The sequence below is a fragment of the Eschscholzia californica genome, unplaced genomic scaffold (assembly GCF_041429995.1).
Source record: "Eschscholzia californica isolate CP2 unplaced genomic scaffold, dmEscCali1.0.p SCAF_1, whole genome shotgun sequence".
NCBI classification, from domain to species: Eukaryota; Viridiplantae; Streptophyta; class Magnoliopsida; order Ranunculales; family Papaveraceae; genus Eschscholzia; species Eschscholzia californica.
The window spans coordinates 59,126,138-59,148,136 of NW_028238198.1; the positions used below are offsets into that span (position 1 = coordinate 59,126,138).

The window sequence follows — 21,999 nt, forward strand, 5'->3', positions numbered from 1 at the left end:
TTGACGAACCATATACTTTTGATCCATTAACCAAGACTCTTCCTCCACTAGTTAGAAGGGCACCAGGCAGACCACGTACAACAAGGTTGAAGAGTTCCGGAGATGTTACCAGGAGGAAAAGAATATGTCGCAGGTGCAACCAACCCGCTTATCACAACAGTGCGACATGTCGAGCCCAACTGTAGTCTCATTTTACTAAATGTTATAACACTCACCGATATGTCCCAACATGTAACAGAGTGTTGTTACATTGTGTTCAATGTTTAGTAAAATCTTTTGGTCTTTAGTACATATATTTTTGTCTAGTGAATATGTGATAACATTCTACAAAATGTTCAGTGAAAGAATTACTACATGTCTAGCTATTATTTACAATGTGTCCACATTATGATTTTTTTTAATACATTCGTATTAATGAAGGAACATTATAACATATTTCTCAAACATTTGTCAATTTGTCCCAGCATTGAAAGGAATGTTCTAACATATCTGTGTATGTTCTTACCAGAAACAAAGTCTAAGGGGACAATGCATGTCACACATGTTGTTGAAGAAAAATAATAATATATTCAAATTTACTTCATATTGTTTTAACATAAACATCCCATCCAAAATCATTGTATGTTGTTAACATCCCAAAATAATTTACAAAGCATAGAGTTTGTTTGTAATCTAATCAAGAATGAAGTCGTTTCGGGATTAGTGATATGAACATAACCCGTTACCTGAACAACTACTTCATTTTTGATTAAAAAAGATCCTTTACAAAAAAAACATACACAGGGGAAACTACTTCAAGCTCGGGCCATCCTCCAAGATATCGTATTCTCTTTCAAAATGTTGTGGGTTAGCTTGGCCCTCTTCCTTTGTGCCAGGGATACCCAATCTGGGTTTTCTGTACGCTGTTTGGGTCCTGTTGTCGTGCAGTCTGCCACGAGCTCTTCAATTTTCAAAATGACAAACAGACCGCAATCCGGGCTGTTCAAGACACAAACGAAATGTTAAAGCATAACCAATAATGTGTCTACAGTCACAGACAATTCTGAAACATAATGTTAAATGAGACTAAATTATTTATAACTACGTGTGTTTTTATCAAATTTCTGAAGACATATAAGTTTTTGTTCCAACATTTCCAGGAATGTTGGAACAATGTCAAACTAACTAAAACATGCATCATAATGTTGGAACAAATAAAGAGTGAGAACACTTACTTTTCTCCCTGAGTAGGGAATTCTGGCTCCCCAACGACATCTGCATATTTTTGTTGGGTTCCAAACATTGTGAACCCAACTTCTTCCATTACATCCTCGACATATGCCGCGTACTCCCTGGCATTTTCGTAACAGTCCTTGGCCTTCTTCTTGTCAAATGACATTGAGTCATAATGGGTCCACCTATGGAGAAATACATTGTATATCAATAGTGTCCAGTGCCCCCCCTTGCTGCGTCCCCCGTTGTTGGGTGGCAGATTGGTGCACACACAAACAAGATCTCCGGTTTCCCAGCATTATTACTCAACGTGCGATTGAGCATATGTTCGATTGAAGCTTGGTTGACCTCCGACTTTATCATTGTCTGTCGAACAAACACAAAGTTATCAAAATGTTCTCTCATATAAAAGATGACGATAGGAAAACATTCTAATCTCTTCACTTACGTAGATCTCTGATGGGAGGCAAAGCACACACTTTTCTTTCAATTCTTTTTGGTTAGTGACGAAGGAACTGACCCAGTTGATAATCTGTGAATCGCATTCTAGATTCATCATCAACATGTCGAGCTGCTTTCCACATATGTCGTTTATCCCGTCACTAAACCACACTTTAGTACTGGAAAACGTGGAAAAAACAGTGTCACTTTTTGCAATGATAGGACATATCAGCCAATGCTAGAACATTACAGTAAGCTAAAATTAATGTTACAACACAAACAAGAATGTTTAAACATTCTTGTCCGTGCATGAACATTACAGTAACCTACTCGTACCTTTTGTCACTTTTCCTGATGAATTCTTCCATCAGACCCTTTTCATCTTCCTTGACATTCTTCCAGACTGGGCTTCTTCTCCAGTTTCCAAGCTTCTTAACTTTCTCCTCTTCTGACTTTCCGGCTCCCAACTCTATAATGTCCTCTACATTGATTGTTTTCTTTTTCTCGAGTTGCTTGCCTTTCTCGGTCATGGTTCGGGTTCTTGGCTGTGTTTTAACCCTCTTCACCAAAGAGTTTGGTTTGTTTTTATCTTTCTTTTCCACAACTTCAGCCGTTTCAACCTTTGGCCTATCTACAAAATCGTCTTCAGAAGAACTTTCGTTCTCCACGATCTCGTAGTTTTCATATTCTTTGGCCACTTCACAAACCTCTGAAAAGAAAGCTGAAGGCCAAGTCAGCTGGAAGTCTACTTCTCCCGTCTCTGTTTCACCTACATTCAAAACACTTGCAAAAGACTTTTCACCTGTCCCCCACCACCACACGTTTAACTAGTCAACATTCGATATAAAACCCAAATCTTAACAAAAAGCATTCTCCAATTTTTGATCAATATATATAAACGTTATCACGGATGTTCCAACATTTTACGTATTTATGTGGGAGAAGAACACTTACTTGTTTGTTTCTTATTTATTACTTAGCCGACCAGTCTATTGTCGTTCGTGGTAAAAGAAAGTCTTCAATTGTCGTGGTAAAAGACATCGTGGGAGTACGATAGAACTCTTTTACTTACCGTTTATCAAAAAACTTGTAACGATGGCCGAACAATTTATGTTCATACCAATCATCTGACAAGTAAGTAAGAATTTCAGAGAAGATATATTGATTGCACACAAGTTAATACGTTGCTTTAAAAAAAAAACTAGAAATAATACCAACTTTAATCTAAACAAAGACAATATCCATTAATTTTATAACAGTATCTCAAATGTTGAAGCATTGTGGTGTTTGCTCCAACATTTCCAAATTCTTATCAAGCAAAGACAGGAATGTCAACAGAAGTAAAGAATTGCGTGAGCATTTACTCACTTGACCCAGCAACTTGGCTCTCTTTCTGCTCCTGGTTGTGCCCCTCCCCTGAAGTTTGACCCTTTTCCAACTCATCAGAAATTGCCCTCTTACCCTTATTGTCTATTTCTGCTCCTTCAGCTTGGGCCTCGGCATCACTTTCTTTTTCGTTGCGGGCCTCTACGTTTACTTGTTCCGCATTTTTTGGGGCTACTTCCTGCTCCACTATCTTCTCTCCACCATCTCCACTCTCCACCTCTTGTCTAACCTCCCCACCCTCCACCTCCTCTCCAACAGTCACCAACTCTCTACCAACCTCGTCTCTAACATCCACCTCCCCTCCTACACCAAAATCAAATTCCAATACATCATTTTTCTCTCCTCTCTCTCTTCATCCTCTCCAACTCCTCTTTTAATACTTCTCTCTCTCTCTTAACCATCTCACTTTCTCTCTTAACCCTCTCACACTCTCTCTTAACCAACAAATTTTCTTCTCTCAACCTCTCCACTTCCTCCTTCAACTTTTCTACTTCCTCCTCATTCATCTCCTCCACCACCCTCTCCGTGAACTTTAACAACTCTTCCTCTTCCACAGACTCCGCCACCAACTCCACCTTCACCTACAAGAAGGGATACATAAGGTTATTATCTCAACACCTCTTAAAAAAACACATGCACTTAATTACATGTTCCAACATTTGTGCAAATGTTCCAACATTTCCTAAAATGTCACTCAGACATTAGTTATGTTAGAACATTAGTTTAAATCACCGAGACATTATAAGAAATGTTAAAACAAATTACCTGCTCTTCTGTAATGCTTTCCAGCTCTTCTTCCAGTCCTTTAAGGAAGAATGGCTCGATCATCCATCGAGCTATTCTAGGACTGACCCCTACTTCTCCAACCAGGTCCTCATGGATCCTGGTGTGCATGCAATACCAGTACTGCAAAGAAATTAAACACTCTTAGGTCAGTACTGTTTTTCTTTATCACCATAAGAAATGGAAACACAATTTATAACATGCCCAAACATTCTCCAAAATGTTCCAGCATTACAGAAGCCCCAAAAAAATGATGAAACATTTAAAAGAATGTCAGAGCAAACTAATTTGAATTTTATCACTATAAGAAATTATGAAACATTTAAGTGCATGGTTATGAATACTTACGGGGAGAAGAGTCAGGCATCCTGAAGCTTTTTCTGGGTCTTCCGAGTGCTTGTTTATTCTCTCCATCATGTAGGAGTGAATAGCTCTCGCCCATGAAACTCTTTTCATCATTCTCTCCGTTTGGAGATTGTGATAAAAACTCCCGACAACCGAGGAGCCGGCAGCTGAAGCAAACAGGAATGTGGCTGCCATGTACATAATCCATAGTTTCAAGAACTCAATGGCCGGAGCCTTTGTTCTTGCAGCCACATGCAAAGCCTTCTCGATGTTGGGACCCCCAAAAGATGCAGCCTTTCCCTCAACAATACAGTCTTTGAAATACTTGCTCAAAAACTGGTCCTTAGCCACATCTATGGTGACATTGGTTGGGAATGCATCATATATTTGTCCTTCCATCGGGACTCCCAACAACAAAGCAACATCTCCGGGAGTGAACTGAATCAACTTCCCTCCGATGTTGAAGGCTTGGCTCTGTTTGTCATAGCAGTACAGAAGATCATAGATGGCTTTGTTCGGCTTCTCCATCACATTCTCTGATCGGAAACTAAAACTGGTCACTGCCTTAAATAAGGCCCCGAATGGTGAAGAAAGCAACATCTCCCTTTGCTCTTCAGTAATATATAACTGCAATTCCCGCGCCACCTTGAAAACTGCTTTGAAGTTGCATTTGTAATTGAAAGCAGCTTTCTTCTTCTGCTCTTTAGCCCCTGTTGGTTTTGGTTGAGGCTCCACATTGTCCACTCTCGCCTTTGAAGTAAACCCACGGTGCTTCACAGAAACAATAACAGAAATGTCAGGGCATTCAACAAAATGTTACAACAGTAGACTTAATGCTTCATCACAATAAATAATGGGAGATCATTGTTTAATGTGTCTACACAATAAGCATAGGCCTCTACACAATAATGACAGATCAATAATTGAAGCAACAGTTTACAGAATGTTAACACACTAACAAATATGCATAACAATTATAAGAAATGTGAGAACACAAACATTATTGTCAGAACATAGTAAAAAATGTTTATACAATAACACACCTTTGCTTTTTGTGGGCTGGCAACTTTCTTGCCTTTCTTGCTGGGCCCAGCACTTGATGCCTCTTCAGCAGGTCTCTTCCTGGGGCTAGCCCTCACAGGAGTCTGCTGTTTCAATTCAGCACCATCTACTTTCTTGGTGTTAGTTTTAGCCATCTTTGGATTGTCTGCAAAAGTTCATATGTTTCAAACAAACACAAAGACAAACAAAAGCAGAATGTATATACACAACCAAATTGTATAAACATATACTAGTTTTTTTTATCACAACCATGAATGTTAAAAAAAAAACATTCTGTTAATCAACAACCCATAAATCTTGAACAAATGACTAAATTTCTCCACAGAAACATAAATGTTAAAACAACCCTAACCTAGAAACTTGATGTAGTATCATAAACACCCAAATGACCTTTATGTGTAGATGCATGCTTTCGAAATCACTAACAACTATCAAAATGTCTGAACATAATCCAACATTTCTTCAACACAACCCACAATGATAAACCAAATCATGCACTTCATAAACAAAGACAGACCCCCAAAAAACAAAGACAAAGTACTAAATGTCTCCACAGAAACCTAACTTTCGGATCACAACCCTAAATGTTAAAACAAAACTAACCTAGAAGCTTGATGAAGAACCATAAACACCCAAATGGTTCCGAAATCACAAAACAACAACCAAAATGTTTTATCACAAACTTTAGAGCAACTTAACCCTAAAACTTTTTCGGAAAACAACCCAAAATGATTTATCACAGACTATAGATCAGACTACTAAACTTGAAATCATAAACCCTAATTGTTTGAAAATTCCCCCAAATTTTCAAACACCCCTAAATCTGTACCAAAACCCACAGATGTGAAACAAGAAACCCAAAAAATGTTCCAACAATCATAATAATTTACCAACAACAGAGATAGAATCAAGAGTTAGAGGAAGAACAGAGATGTACCTGTTTGTGAAAGAGAGAGAAATCGAGAGAGAAGCTTTAGATTCGTTGAAACAGAGAGAAATAGAGAGAAAAAAGATGAGATCCGGTTGTTTAAATAGGTTTGGTTGAGAGAGTTTCGGCTGTAACGTTTGGACTCTAAGAGGCGTTAATGGCTGAGGGATTTCGCTTGAAAAAGAGACAGAGAGAGAGAGAGATGGACCGGTTTTCTGGTTTTGATCGAGATAGAGAGGAAAGATAGAGAGGAGAGATAGAGTGAATCGGTTGAATGAAGAGAGAGATAGAGAGGGTTGTGTCTTACCGGTTTGAATGAGGAGAGAGAGAGAAGAGAGAGAGTTTGATCGAAATAGAGAGAGAGATAGAGATGAAACGTTTTGATGGAGGGAGAAGATAGGATTTCAAGTTAGAGAGAGAGAGAGCGCGGAAGCCAAGAGAGGGATGTGTGTTGTGTCTAATCGAAGTCAGGGAGAGAAAGAGAAAGGCTGGGTGTGTTGGCGGGAAATGTGTGAGGGATAAGAGAGGGAACAATTTCTTTTGGAGGGATAGAGAGGTAATCTAACATTTTGGGTTTTTTTTTAAATATAAATCCCTATTGGGTTGGATTTCCTATTTGGGCTGTGTTTTTGGGCCTTAGATTTATCCTCTCCCTTAAAATCCTCATTCATTATGTTAAAGAACCTTTCCAGACGCTTTACAAAGAAAAGTATTATTTCTGTAAGAGACATAGAAAAGTGTAAGCAGTGTAGCAAACCCAAAATATTTCCATGAAATGAAAGCATACCTTCTCAGCAACAAGAGCTACAAGGAGGAAGTCAGAATTGTTATAACTGAGACACTCACTCTCTCTCTCTCTCTCTCTCTCTCTCTCCCACCTGAAAAAACAAAGTTTGATCTCTCGAATTCTCAACAATTCAACACTTCAACCTCAACCCTATGATAGTAGATGATTAAATAAACCCATTGATCTCAACACGTTCTTATTAGAATAATCCAACTGCATAGTTTTGAGATTCACTTCTTTTAATTAACTTCATAGCTTTGACATTCACTGGATTGTTAACAGATCAAGTGATTTTTTTATTTATTTAACAAATATAACAATTCTGACTTCCTCCTTGTAGCTCTTGTTGCTGAGAAGGTATGCTTTCACAAGAACCAAAAAAGCAAGAGCAGGAACAAACAAGCAGTACGACACACACAATAAACAACTAAACAAAAAAAAAACAAAAAAAAAAAGAAACACAACAGAACCACATGTAGAAGCACCAAACACAAACACCAAACACAAACACAAACACAACCACAGACACAAACACAATAACAACAAAATAACAATATAAACAACAAATGCAATAGCAAAAGCAAACAGCAAGACATAAACACAAACACAAAAGACAATATACAAACAAACACAAATAACACAAAAAAATGCACAAAGCAACAAAAGCCGACAAAAATAACAGTTTACAACAAGATGATAAAATAAGTCAGGCTATAGTGCGAGATGCCAGACTTCCCGAATCTAGTGTATCTAGGCAAAAAATTTAAACATGAAATCAACAAGACGATTCTAGCTGCAAGGTAGCACAAAAGGAAACCTGATGACACATAAATCGTCTCGAAGAGGTCAACCAAAATACACCACATAAATGATGTTAATCTTAAGATATAGAAATACAATATACATATCGAAGCTGATTACGTATTCAAGACTATCAAAATCTCTGTAAACATGATATACCTTCGGAATATTTGATTAATAATTATTATTGCATTTGGCTGAATGAGGGCTCTATGACTATCTAAATCGTCAACAAAGAAAGGGCTTGCAGACAGTTAGTCAACAAGAATTAAGACTTTCACTTGCTAAAAATATGGATACGTAAATAGTTCAACTTAAAAGGTCAATTTAATCTTACAGGGCACAAACATTTAGAAAGCCAATTTAAATCCTATTTTGTAACAAGACCAACATTAAATGGTAGTCTTCTTCCTGAAACTACGTAAAGCTTTTTATGCAAATGGTATAAATCATACCTATCCTCTTGCTCCCCTTGGTCCAAGACTCCAGCGAAAGCACTCGATTTCCATCACATCACTCTATTAAAATCTAGAAACTTGCTTATCCTGTCATATACAGAAAAATGAATGAGATCTTTACTGCATGGTTAAAGCTAAAAGTGACTAATGAAGGAATTACAGCTCTACCACAAAGTGTTTGTTAGTTCTTGAAATATTGAGAACAAGTGCCGCCAATGTGTTTTCTCAAATCTCAATGAACTTCAACAATCTCCAGAAGTGTTGGTGCTTAAGCAAAACGGAGAAGTCGATCGGCATGCTTAAACTCAACCTCTACAAATTGCAACAAACTAACATCATCAATTGTCAACCAGGAGAAACTCCAAAAACTCCGGTTTAGCTCTTGTAACTCGTAAGCAAATCCTAGAAATAATCTGTCAATAGATAGAGTGAAACATGACAAAATTAGTATTAGTTCTTCGTCAAGACTCACAATAAACAAAAAAAAAAAAGTTATAAATCAATATTACACTGCAACCATTGGTATGACGACATCAAGAACTAGTACATATTATGCATTAAGAGCACCCAGACTTCATCTTCAAACACTACTAAGAAAGGAGAACACATAAAACAAATAAAGGTTCTTATGCTCCTTCAGTTCGCTCGCAATGAATGTTTTATCGCTATAAACCAAAAGATGCATCTTAAACTATTGAACAAAACCAAAGAAAACTTGTTGAAAATCACAGCAAGAATGTTTGAAACATCCTTTTACATCTTTCAATTAAAAGGATCTTTAGATTTACCTTTTCTTAAACAAACTTGACGAAGGACGTAATTATTGTACAGCAAGAGAGACATTCAAATGAAGGAAGAAATTTACTCTAAACAGGTTTTCGATGAAAAACCAATTAGGTTTGGAATGCGTACTTACAATGAAACACAACCAGATTCTCGTTGAAAGCACAAACCCACAAGGGTTTAATTTGTTAGAAACGAAATATGAGCTGAATACTGCAACTTCAACAAGTTCAATTACATATGTTCTTGATAAACTGGATCTTGACTGTAACGAGTGAAAATTTTAGAAGAAATGTGACTAAATCAATCTGAGAGATCATCTAGTTCCAGTGAATTGACTGATCCTTCAATTAAATAGCTATTTCTGATGATTTTAATGAAGATTGTGGAAGATTAAAGTTAGCAGTCCCTTAAGGAACCAACAGGACAGCTCAATCAACCAACATTGAACATTGAACCATTTTCATACTAAACAAAGAAAAAAGTAAGACTGTGATTTGAAGAAGTGGCAGAGGCGACATAAACCATAAAATCAAGTAAAACCAGAAGCATACCTGGTAAGAGTAACTGTCTGCACAAAAAAATTCGATAAACACAAGCGAAGGCTTCTGATGAGAAAATGACAATTACAAAGATTGCAGCAGCCTTAGAAATCAGTAACTGTCTTAAAGTTCAAACTTCGTAGTTGCATGAACTTCATCAGTTAGGCCTTTCTCTAGAAACTTTTGGTCTATAACGTTAAAGTATGCATTTCTAGAAATCCTGGCGACAAAAATTTTTCTTGCAGAAGTTCTAATATTAAAGCATTTACATGTATTACAGTATGCTATACTTAGAAGTATGTTACTATTGCATAATCAAAATCACACGATCCACCATCCCTCAAGAACGAAATAATTTATGCAGTAAACAAAATAAAGTAAAGCAATATGGATACATGTTCACAGAGATAAATGTTCGCTCTCCAAATTTGATGAGAAAAAGACAATTAAAACCAAAAAGATGCAACTTGAAAATAACTAACCAAAGAATGTCCTTGCAAGATATCACTACTTACAAAGATTATTATCACAAACTGATCTTATTGAACATGGAAAAATAATATCTGCAAAGATGAGATAAAATAAATATCCCTTACTTTTTTTTTTGAATGTCTCTTAGTCCTTCAAGGCTTCAACTGTTGGAGTGTTCGCTATTTGAACGATTCTGTAAGGTAAAAGTTTATCTGGTTGCTTATATATAGCATGGTAATTGACTCTAAATTTGTTTGTTTTTTGGAGGTAAGTAATAAATTCCTTTTGAAAGCTATAACAAGATACATATTTAGACCTGAGTACGTTGCAATAGTTTGCATTCTGCTACAGGAAACAAGAAAGTACTACTTATCCAAAAAGAAAATCCCAGGAAGGCACTGAAAAGGGGAATGTTACTGCGAAAAGTTTTCCCACCAACTAAGACAGTGAGAATAGTTTAAACGACGTACTGATTTAATCACAGCACATATACGCTTCAATTAATCAGATTTCAGTAACCAAAACGAAATAGCGTTGCTATGAAGATCTGAAAGGTGGAATATCATACAACATCATTTGAAGAAATGAAATGAGAGGTGGGAATTTACCTACCTAGCAAGCAAGAAGGAGATTCTCTATATTAGCCTCTCCATGACCTAGGACTTATTTAATAGAAAAATCAAAATCTCTGTAACCATTATATCACGTTGAAATATTTGTTTAATTCATCATAGTTGCACCAAGCTAAATTAGGGGCTTTTCCATTTTTTTGCTTTTCATGGATCCCTGAGTCATCAACGTGCCAGTTCACAATCTCCAGCAAGCATTAAAATTAAATGCTCCGTTCGAGTTACAGAAAAGAACCATCAATGTTTCAAGAAGATAGGACACCATGGTAGTATATGTAAAAAGCTAATTTAATCATAATTGAGCAACAAGACCGTCACGTTCAAGAAGCCTATATTAACTAGGCCTTTTGAATGCCATTGGTTTAAGTCATACCTATCCTCCTGTTCCCATTTGTCCAAGGCTCCGCGAAAAGCACTTAGATTTCCAACACATCACTCTTTCCAACCCTAGAAAGCTGAATTATCGTGTAATATACTTGAAAAGTGAATGTGCTCTTAATCATGAATAAAATTTAACTTCTCTAAAGACATTTATATGGTTCTAATAGAAAGATTTTCCAAAATGATTCAGTTCTTACCCAAACTGCTTCTTCAGTTGTAAAGGTATAGTATAATACTTCAGTACCTACAAACTGTTACAAGAATTATCAAGTTAATACCCGAAATTTCAAAACCTATGGAGATTTAATGCTTAAAGACGTATGAAGATTTACATTCTATGATTCCCAAGATATAAAAATTGTATTAGAGTTACAAGAATACGTCATCCATACCATGATCGTTCGGAAGCTGGAACTGAACAAATAGAAGGCATTCATACCACTTCTGCACTGGTAGGACTGGACACGAGATCTTGCTAATCATGTTTTAAGCAAATCCACAAACCACAACCGATGTTTTTCTTTTTTTCATTTTACCTACTAAAGTCTAAACTTATGCTCATGAATGCATAAGGTTGATAGAAGCAAGTATAACAACACCATATAAAGGTAGTATGCCTTTTACTTGGCAAAGCCGCACCAGCAAGGCCTCACTATCAATGAACTCCTATCTGTGATATCCATATAAAAAGATCAAATTAAGGTTTCCAAGATGCTTAATAAAATTCACAATTGGAAGTATAGAATGATAGCATATCTTAATTTCAAAATACCAAGGTTACTTTAGTTGAATGTCCAAATGTTGTCGAAGATATGTCATGATCCAACAGAAATTAAGATAAGCAAACCTTGATTACTAATGACATATACAGTAATAGAGTCTGCAAATATCAAGTTAAACGAGAACTCATGGGTATGCAATCTTATCAGGTAAAGCTATGGTATATATATAATGCTCATGTTGCCCGAACTCATTATTTGATCATATATGAAAAATCAAGCACAAGAACATGGTTTTGAATGTGTTTTTTTGGACCTTGCAACTTTCCATATGCTTTACAACTAAAAGTAGTATTTCAGTAAAAGACATCTAATAGTGTGACAAGTGTAGGCAAACCCAAAAACTTCCACAAAATGAAAGCATACCTTCTCAACAAGAGGTGCTAAGAGTCAGATCAAGTGAATGTCAAAGCAATGCATTCCAACTATTTCCTTGCTGGATATTGGCATCATGAAAACAACAGACTTCACAAAACAAAATACAAGAAAATACCGAAACAAGTACAACAAACACACAATAAAATCCGAACTCAAACACAAAACAAACAAAAACAAAACAAGCACTTATACAGAAAAATACCCACAAGCATAATCGCAAGAGCAAGGACAAGCAGAAGCACAAACAGGGTAACAAACACAAACACAAATGCAAAAGCAGACAGAAACACAAATGCAAAAGCAGAGAGAAACACAAATGCAAATGCAAACACAAACACAAAGTGACAAAACACAAACAATCACAATAACAATATCAACACAAAAGCAAACGATGAGACAAACATAAACATAGACATAAACATAGACATAAACACGACCAAAAACCTAAAAATACAATACACAAACAGTCTCAAACGAAAACACAAAAAAAAATACACAAAGAAACTCATTCAAACTTACAGAAATACAAAACAAAGGCCGACAAAAATATTACTTAACAATTCAAGATTGGTCGAGCTATAGTGCGAGATGCCCGACTTTGTGAGTCTAGCGTACCTAAAGCTTTAATTGTTGACCACACCTAAAGAATTTAACCCACCATCATTTTGTAACTCCGTGATTTTGCCCTTATAGTGTATGTTCTTCTGCAGGACTAATTCTTGCTAGAGATCTACTTTTGGGGAAGTACAACAACATACTATAGTTGTATTCGAGACCCTAGATCCTGCTAGTCTGCCCCAATATTGTTTGAGGAATCTCCAAGCTGCATGACCTGTAACGAAACAAAAACAACAAAATAAAATAGGTCATAAAAGCCGTTGCCGTTTAAATGACTGGCAACATATCTCATGGAACATATGTGATTAAATATGATTTGCACTGCGTAAGAAAAGAACAAAATATGTTGGAATATAACAAGGTTTTAGAATACGTTTTTATGCCTCAAGGCGGTTTGCTCTCACAAGGCCAGGCGGTGCCTCGAGGCGCGCCTTGATGCGTAAAGTACGAAAGGAATTTGCTAAAGACAATGACATCAATTATGTAAAACTATAGCATAACAAATTTTTCTACTTTACTATCATAGTATAAAGTCTGAAGTGTTGCCAAACAACTCAAAAATAACAATGAAAAGTTTACTAACATAGCATAACAAGTCTCTTAGCTTAAAATACGTCGTTCTTTTTCAGGAGCATGGCCAGCTATAACCTGTAGCACGGCCAAGAGAACCAAGTATCAGATCCTTGCATGACCTGCATTCTACTTGTCGAAGGAAAAACATTTTAGTTCATATATTAATGAGGAGACGATTAACATAGGACACGAGAATAAACCAGTTTAAAGAATACCGGGCTGGTCGAGGTTCCTTCGATGTGAAATAATAACAATTCCATACGCTTCTCTCATTTGTTTCCACCTACTCATTTAGAAAATGAGAAAAGAAAAACAAAAAAGAAAAGGAAAATGGATCAGCGAAAAACACCTAATCGCTCTTGACAATTAATTGATGGTTGTGATTCCTGCCGCAGTAAAAAAGGTGCGCCTACAGACAAAACGAGGTATCATAGAGAATTTCCATAAGCCGAAACTGCTTTCCAGCAAAATTCTATAAGCCCCTCTTCACTTGGTAAAAGTATTCAGTAAGAACAAAAACTTATTGAAATTAATAAAATAAGTTGAGATTTGTAAAGGCATACCTGGACTAAGTTAAACTTGCTTCCTGTTCTGAGTTGCTTGCTGGTGTTGGTTAATAATAATACTTCTTGTTATGTTTCTTTCCCCCGTGAGACTATGTAATATCTGAAGCCTCGACCAAAGGTTTGGTTGAACAAAAATCGAGAAATCTATGTTTCTCATCTACCGTTATTCATCTCCAGTTAAACAGAGAGCTGTAAAAGGAGATGAGATGGGAAAACAGGAAGCAACATTTCCACCTATAATAGCGCCCAAATGCTAGATGTCACTCGCTGTGAGGTTGAGAAACCTAATAAGAGTAAAAAGTGGACCTAATGAGTAGCAATAACTTTAGCAATCTGAACATCAAGTATATATTTGCATTGAATCTCTTCTGACACATGTAATATTGAAAATTCTGTAAAAAAAAAGGCTTGCCATATGGAAATCGAACAATGTAAGGAAACAACAAGTCTTATAGTAACAAAACCAAAGGAAATGCCTCATAGAGACATAAATCACCTTTCGTTTGGCTAAAATAATAACGTAAGAGCAATTTGGTAGCTCATAGATATTAAGTCTATCAGTATGGAAAACTAAAATTTTATGACAGTGTACTCTCCATGATACTAGTTGAATTCGTCCCGAAGGTTACACATTTTAAAACTTTTTCCAAATTCCAATAAAGATTGAGCACAAGTTTCAGAGAGCAAAACCAGATTAACGATTAGGGAGAGATGCAAAAGTACTTCTGCAAGGAGTAACTGATTCTGACAATGAAGAAGAACGGAAAAAGAACTTATCTTCCTCTGCAAAGAGGTTAACACCACATACTCGAAGCCTGGAAAAAAGAACTTCACATTCATGCAATAGCTGCATATTGATAAAGTTCAAAGAATTAAAAAGCAAAAGATTCATTTCAGTTCTACTATGAAGGTGTTTAATGAAAAATAGAGGGCTAGTCTAATTACAGAGTAACCTATTGAACTTGATAATCCCCCATTTGGTCGTCGCTCTTGCCAAATTTGAATAAAAATCTTCGAACACCGAAGCCGCGCAAGGTGTAGAAGATTTCAAAGCCACTTCAGACGTTCAAGCAACAGAAGTAGAATGCACATTGAACAAGAAAATAATAGTGAGACTTCCAAGAAGAACCAAAAAAAGTGCAAGAGACACCCAGACACTTGTAATGGTTGTGTCTGCGAGAAAATCAATTTCTAGACGTTTGCGAAGGATCAAATAGAAGAAAATACACAATCACGCAGTACAACAACAAACATCTACATGCAGCTCATTTTGGATCCAATACAAGAAAAAAAAAATAAGAAGGATTTTTGCAGATGACTCACATAAATGATAAATCCCCACAAGCTCCACAAATTTCTGGCAACGGAAGTAGAGGATTCATAATGAACTTTGCAATGAAGTATTACGCAAAATGTGGCCTTCAACTTGTTTGACGATAATACCTCAAAATCAAATATTGGTATCAGACTCGGCACAATGTATCACCTCGTTCATGCCTTCATTGTTGCCCTCACTGATCATTACATTTAAAGGATTAGGTTACTCACCCATCCATACTTTTTATTTAGAGGTCACATAAGAAATAAGTAAAAGGAAAAACAAAAATGGAAGATAAACACAAGATGTAGGATTATATATTCATCTACGCGGCAATGCAACGAAATTAAAATTGAGAAGATACTGCAAACAAACTAGTATATTAACCATGTGCTAGAAATACTGCAACAACCTTCAAAAGCAGATCACCAACTATCTTAAAGTCCAAACCTAAGTTGTCAACACATATCACCCCAACTTTATGAGTAAGATTTCTGTCTATAGTGAGCTAAATAGACTCTGGTAATCAATTCCTGTTGAGCAACACTTATCATATTGCAATTTGGTGTTTAAGAATGAAGAAATGCTATTTTTTCAAAAAAAATCTTGTATTTTGCCTAAAAAAAGGTGTCAGTTTTCTCAATGAATGAAAAAACAGAACATTATCCATTAAATAGGAAAATCAGCAGTGCCTCAAGGAGCAAACACGATACATTTTCCTCCACAATGAACAAAGAGAAGAGTAATGAACACTAACCATTCAATCCGAAGTCATGACGTATACTTACCTAGTTACCTCAAAATAGCTCAACCATAGTCCCTCAAGCAACCAACGTTGTATTAATTTTCATACTAAACAAAGAAAGAAAAAGTAAGGACGTGATATTAGCAAACAACAGAGAACATCGTAAAGTCGTAAACCATAAAATTAAGTAAAATCAGAAGCACATGATCAGATTAACGCTTTGCACATCAAATTTTGATACACAAGTTCAGGGGCAGCCCCGGCCCAAAGCCACCACAAAGCAGCTGCTTTAGGCCCCGTCATAATGAAAGATCTCATATTTTGGATTTTGTATATCAATTTCCAAATAACAATTATATTCTAAACAAACTTGTGACAAAATTTAATTTGTAGTCAAGTGATTAAGAGTCTAGTATGTGTGCAACAGGTCAATGGTTCTAATCCTCCCATAAACACTACCAAAAATTTTATTTATTTTTTTCTAACATATAGGACCCCAATTTTTAACTCCGCTTAGGCCTCCCAAATATTTGGGCCGGCTTTGCTAGTTAAGGCTTCTAATGAGAAAATGACAATTAGAAACATAAATTAGCATATAAAGAAAAGTAGACAGATAAGAGCATATAGCTAATAAAGACACGGCTGTAAATAATGTTTACTATTAAATAAAGATGAAAAATTTCCTTAGTTACCACGATTATTATCAGAAACGAAAGTTCTTGCACATCAGCCTACGGGTGGTTCTCAGAAGGACCCTGATTCCATCAGTCTCACTGTGTTCCAAGGCCCACGATTGTGATGTTAGTTATTTGAGGGTAGTGAAAAAGATAGATGTAAGCATAAATTGATTTCATTTACCTTTTTAATCAAGTTGTCATGAACAAATTCAATCAACTGCAGTTTTCACGACTTCCTAATAAGCGCCAGTACCTGGGAGGCTGGGACTACCATCTTACATCGGTATAGAAGAAACGATCTGGTTACACTTACATAATTAACTCACTTTAGAAAAGGGATGGCAACAGAACACGAAATAGACGAAAAAAAATCTGTTACAACCAGAATTTGCCTTTCCTTCAACAAACTTGTGGTTTTCAAATCAATCTTCTTAGCTCGTATTAGAAGTACTCACTAGCTCTTCTCAACTTGAATAAACAGATCTCTAATAAATCATCCCAGCTCGCACCTCAATAACTTGCAATAAACCGTTTTTTCTTCAGATGTTTTTGTGTTCAAGTATGTGGGAATATTACAGCGAGCTATACTTACAATAAACCGTTTCCCCTTTTCGATCACATAAATAAATAATAGTCCACAAAGAACCCAGCGTGGAATTTCTTTCGACACTAAACAAAAATAAGAGTAACATTGTAATACTAACAAGAAGCCATGAACACATAATGTAGTAATCTAGAAGGATACATGGTCAGAGAGCATAACATATATCAAAGTTTGATGCATTGAAGGCATGGGTCCAATGAGAAAATTACAAAAAAAAAAATATAAACAGACTCTGGCAGTGCTTAATGATACTTAATTGATTGACTACATGGCTATTAAAAAATTCAAACTAAATTGAACACGAGAAGAGACTCCATACAAGATACCACTTAGTTACCAAGATTATTAACACAAAACTGATTTTATAATGTGTGTGAAATAAACATAAAAAGAAGAGAAGAAGTAACACTATTTAAATTTATTAGAGTTGCCGATGAAGGACAACATGACAATGAGGACCAGTGGACCACAGTGCCCTTAATAGCATGACTGCAATCGTGAAGTACTTGCACTGAGGTCTGTGTTGATGGTGGAGGTGTCGCCGGAGTTGATGGTGGAGGTGTCGCCGGAGTTGATGGTGGAGGTGTCGCTGAAGTTGATGGTGGTGGTGGGAAGGGAAGATGGATGAAGAAGAAACTGTAAAAAAACATTAAAGGTGGGTGTATGTTTGGAAGAAACAAAAGAGTACCAATTCCTTTTTCTACTCAAAAGTACGTAACCAGAAACTTTTCTTGTTTCCTGAGAACATTTACCAAATATAACCAACATTATAAGTGAAACATATAACAAGAGAAAGTGAGAAAAAATTTCAAATAACTAAGCAACCAGGCTCCTTCGGGAATAAAATTTTACGATCCATTAAAATACAGTTCAGAAGTCCACAAATTACAGACTAACCTATTGAACTTGATAATCCCCCACTCAGTCACCACTCTTGCCAAATTTGAATAAAATCTTTCAACACCGAAGCAGCGTAAGGTGTAGAAGATTTCAATGCCACTTCAAACGATGAAGTGACAGAAGTAGAATGCCCATTCAACAAGAAAATAATAGTGAGATTCCCAAGAACCAAAAAACCAAAAGCAGGAGACACCCAAGCACTTGTAATGGTCGTCTCCGCGGGAAAAACAATTTCTAGCCGTTTGCAAATGATCAAATAGAAGAAAATACAAAATGCGCAGTACAACAACACACACCTACATGCAGCTCATTTAGGATCAAATACAAGAAAATATACTAAGGAGTCTTACCGATGACTTACCAAAATCCCCCCAAGCTCCACAACTTTCTTGCAACGGAAGTAGAGGATTCATAATGAAATTTGCAATGAAGTCTTACTCAATATGTGCATTCCAACTTATTTGACGATAATACCTAAAACAAACAGGTTAGTATTTAGAATTTAATATTCTTTGAGTAATTAGACTACTAACTAGACTGTTCCATACACTAGAGAATCTCCACCATATCCTAGAATCATTTGCATCAGTACCTCAAAATCAAATATTGGTATCAGACTCAGCACAATGTATCACGTGCAGATCTATAGTACTACTCTAGATGATCTCATGTAAATGGTTTATGTGGTTACTTATCTGTAGCGTGCAATTTGCTACACTTGTTTGATTTTGGAGCTAAGCAATAAATTCCTTCATTAAAAGCTTTAACCAGAGAAGACTGATCATTTTCAAAAGTGAACGTTAGTGGCAACAATTTGCATTCCTTGTAGGCTGGTACATGAAACAAGAATATATTACTTATCTTAAAAGTGAGAAAAAAAAAAAGACACTGAGAAAGGTTTAAACGAGCCACTGAGTCAATAACACAAACGCTTCAATTTTTCAGAGTCCAAGTCCCCAAACAAAATTTGGCGGCTATTGAGATATGAAAGACAGATGTGTCATGAATATAAACTTCAGTGCCATATTCTCCAACTTATATAATGGGAACAAAAAACCAAAGGCAGATAAACTAAACTGCACAAAAAGAACCCTACTGTTAAAAGGTCATTAAGCTTAAGATATAGTAATACATATATATACCCAGCTTAGTACCTCTTTAAGACGATCATTAGCTTCGGAAACATGATATCCTTCGAAATATTTGTTTAGATTATCACAGTTGCACCAGACTAAATGGGGGCTCTTCCGTTTTTGCTATTCATGGATGCTCGAGTCCTCAACGCGCCAGTTCACAATCTCTAGAAGGAACTGCAGAGGGTTAGACGGTTAGTTACCAAGAATTAAACATAAATGCTTCCTTGGAGATACAGATAAGAACCATCAATGGCTCAAATACATAGGGGTCCCACTTGTCCTAATAAGCCAATTTAATCTTACTTAAGCAAGAAAAGCGACACATTTAAAGGTCTATTATTCACTAGGTCTACTTCCCTTAAAGTAAGCAATTTTTTATGGCTGCGGTACAAGCGTACCTATCCTCCTTCTCCTAATTGTCCAAGGTTCTGAGAGAAGTATTCTGATTTCCAATTTTCCAGCACACCGCTCTTTCAGACCTACCAACCTGCGTTATCCTGTGTAGGCAAACCCATGAATAAATCTAACTTAAAGTACTAAAGACTGAAATACAGTACCAACGTAAAGCTTTTACAAAACAATTCAGTTCTTAAACAAAGTGCTTCTTCAGTTCTAAAGGCAGAGTAGTATAATACTTAGTACCTACAAATTGTCACTTGAGATTACCAAGTTAGTTACCCAAATTATCAAAACTTAAGGAGATTAAATGCTAAGCAACACATGAAAATTTTCATTTGTAGGAAATATACAAATTATATTAGAGTTCCTAGAATGAGTCATCCATATCTGATGTTCTGAAGCTGGAAATGTACAAATAAAAGGCCTACATACCACTTATGCGCTGGTAGGACTGGACATAAATTCTTGCTACTCATATTTCAGCAAATGACGAAACCACAGTCGCAGCAAATCCCCATATCCATAATGCATCTTTTTGGAGCTTGCACCTTCAAAAAACCATTTACTTGTTGTATCAAAGAACCTTTCCAGATGCTTTACAAAGAAAAATACTATTTCAGTAAAAAAAATCTAGTACAGCGACTTGTGTAGGCAAACCCATAAAAATTCCACAAAATGGAAGCATACCTTCTCGGCAAGAGTTGCAAGGAGTCGGATCTGCCAAAATGCTTAAATTAAAAAATTTCACCTAATCCGTTAACAATAAAGTGGATGTCAAGTTATGCAGTCAATCACTAGAGTTGACCTTCAAAGCTATGCAGTTAATCAATGAATGTGGATCGCAGAGCTATGCAATCCAATCTATTTCCTTTTAGGATTTTGCTATCAGGAAGCGCAACAGACATTACAATGTGTTTTCGTGCATGAGTGTGTTAATGAATGCATGTGCGCCGAAAGAAAATAATAGTGTGCGACTCTCAACAAGAACCAAAACCGCTCGTGCATGACCATGTCGGCAAGAAAATACACTACCAAGCAGTACAATAACACATATGCATGCACCTCACCTAGGAACAGATACAAGAAAATACACAACCAAATACAACCAACAAACAATAAACTCCAAACTCAAACACAAAAACAAAAACTTACACAAAGACAAATAACAAACACAAACACAAACACAAACACAAACACAAACACAAACACAAACACAAACACCATGACAAATACAAACACGAATATGAACAAGAACAACATAGCAATAGCGATACAAATAGCTATAACTATAAAATAACAAAACCAAACAGTAAGAGAAACACAATTACAAACCAAAATATGTGATACACAGACTCACAAGCTCAAATAAACACAAAGGGAACCGCAAAAAATGCACAAAAAAACAAAAAGCAGATAAAAATAACACCTCACAAATCAAGAAGATAGGATAAGTCAGGCCATAGTGCGAGATGCCAGAATTCCCGAGTCTAGAGTACCTAAAGCTTTAATTATTTAACCATAGGTAAAGAATTTGAACTAGCATCACTTTGTAACTTTGTAAATTCTTCCTTAGTTGTTTGTTCTTTTGCAACATACCTTAATTTAAATATGAAGTCAATAAGACAGTTCCAGCTGCAAGATAGCACAAATGGAACTTGGGTGAAGCATAAATCATCTCAAGGAGGTCTACGAAAATAAACCACATAAATGATGTCAAGCTTTAGATCTAGAAATACAATACAAATATCGAAGTTTATTACCTCTTCAAAACGATCAAAAGCTCTAAAAGAAAACATGATATCATTTCGAGAGATGAGTTTACATTTGCGCTAGGTTGAATGAGGCGCTCGTATGGATACCTGAATCATCGACTAGGGAAGGGATTGCAGATAGTTAGTCAACAAGCATTAAAACTAAACGCTTGCTTCAAAATATGGATAAGTAAGTAGTTAAAAAATGCAGGGGTCTAATAGAGGCATAGACATTACAGGGCATAGACATTTAGAAGGTGAACTCAAATCTAATTGAGCAGCAAGCCGTTCTTCTAGAAACTAAACGGTACAAGTCATACCTATCCTCTTCCTCTCCCCTCTGTCCAGGACTCCAGCGAAAGCACTCGATTTCCAGCACATCCTCTTTTATGACCTAAAAACCTTCATTATTTGTCATTAATAGAACAAATAAAGAATAATATTGACAAGACCCGTCTACCCGCGTGCAAGATTCTAGCTCTTGCTTCTTAGTCGGATGAGGGAACCCAATTTTTCGATCTAAACTACCCGACCAATGAGAGCAGG

The 21,999-nt window shown here is 36.2% G+C and overlaps 1 protein-coding gene and 4 long non-coding RNA genes across 6 annotated transcripts; all 5 read right to left on the reverse strand.

Moving 5' to 3' along the window:
* Positions 1 to 2,861: 2,861 nt before the first annotated feature.
* On the reverse strand, positions 2,862 to 10,095 carry LOC147567877 (uncharacterized). The gene is made up of 6 exons (XM_086654390.1): positions 8,372 to 10,095; positions 8,201 to 8,290; positions 5,211 to 5,374; positions 4,171 to 4,938; positions 3,805 to 3,945; positions 2,862 to 3,620 (listed from the first exon to the last, which is right to left on the reverse strand). The coding sequence occupies exons 3-6, from the start codon at positions 5,361 to 5,363 to the stop codon at positions 3,369 to 3,371; spliced, it is 1,314 nt and encodes a 437-aa protein (XP_086510516.1). The 5' UTR covers positions 5,364 to 5,374; positions 8,201 to 8,290; positions 8,372 to 10,095; the 3' UTR covers positions 2,862 to 3,368.
* A 1,025-nt stretch (positions 10,096 to 11,120) lies between these two features.
* Positions 11,121 to 11,937, reverse strand: LOC147567878 (uncharacterized). Its single transcript, XR_015230890.1, has 3 exons — positions 11,782 to 11,937; positions 11,402 to 11,679; positions 11,121 to 11,260 (listed from the first exon to the last, which is right to left on the reverse strand). It is a non-coding gene; the product is annotated as an uncharacterized LOC147567878 (long non-coding RNA).
* An 892-nt stretch (positions 11,938 to 12,829) lies between these two features.
* Positions 12,830 to 14,187, reverse strand: LOC147567879 (uncharacterized). Of its 2 annotated transcripts, none has more exons than XR_015230888.1 (3): positions 13,921 to 14,187; positions 13,488 to 13,640; positions 12,830 to 12,998 (listed from the first exon to the last, which is right to left on the reverse strand). It is a non-coding gene; the product is annotated as an uncharacterized LOC147567879 (long non-coding RNA). The 2 variants fall into 2 exon arrangements; XR_015230887.1 differs by lacking the exon at positions 12,830 to 12,998 and adding an exon at positions 13,366 to 13,432 and having other exon boundaries at positions 13,573 to 13,640; positions 13,921 to 14,052.
* A 495-nt stretch (positions 14,188 to 14,682) lies between these two features.
* Positions 14,683 to 15,384, reverse strand: LOC147567880 (uncharacterized). Its single transcript, XR_015230889.1, has 3 exons — positions 15,247 to 15,384; positions 14,877 to 14,979; positions 14,683 to 14,770 (listed from the first exon to the last, which is right to left on the reverse strand). It is a non-coding gene; the product is annotated as an uncharacterized LOC147567880 (long non-coding RNA).
* A 3,969-nt stretch (positions 15,385 to 19,353) lies between these two features.
* Positions 19,354 to 21,905, reverse strand: LOC147567881 (uncharacterized). The gene is made up of 7 exons (XR_015230886.1): positions 21,774 to 21,905; positions 21,463 to 21,573; positions 21,299 to 21,334; positions 20,390 to 20,419; positions 20,135 to 20,250; positions 19,702 to 19,800; positions 19,354 to 19,477 (listed from the first exon to the last, which is right to left on the reverse strand). It is a non-coding gene; the product is annotated as an uncharacterized LOC147567881 (long non-coding RNA).
* Positions 21,906 to 21,999: the final 94 nt, after the last annotated feature.

Excerpts from the sequence above, each read along its gene's own strand:
- LOC147567877 (XM_086654390.1), bottom strand. The coding sequence starts at position 5,363 with ATGGCTAAAACTAACACCAAGAAAGTAGATGGTGCTGAATTGAAACAG. Across the intron at positions 4,939-5,210 it reads CCAGCCCACAAAAAGCAAAG|CACCGTGGGTTTACTTCAAA; the intron begins GTGTGTTATTGT and ends GTTTCTGTGAAG. Across the intron at positions 3,946-4,170 it reads GATGCCTGACTCTTCTCCCC|TACTGGTATTGCATGCACAC; the intron begins GTAAGTATTCAT and ends ATTTCTTTGCAG.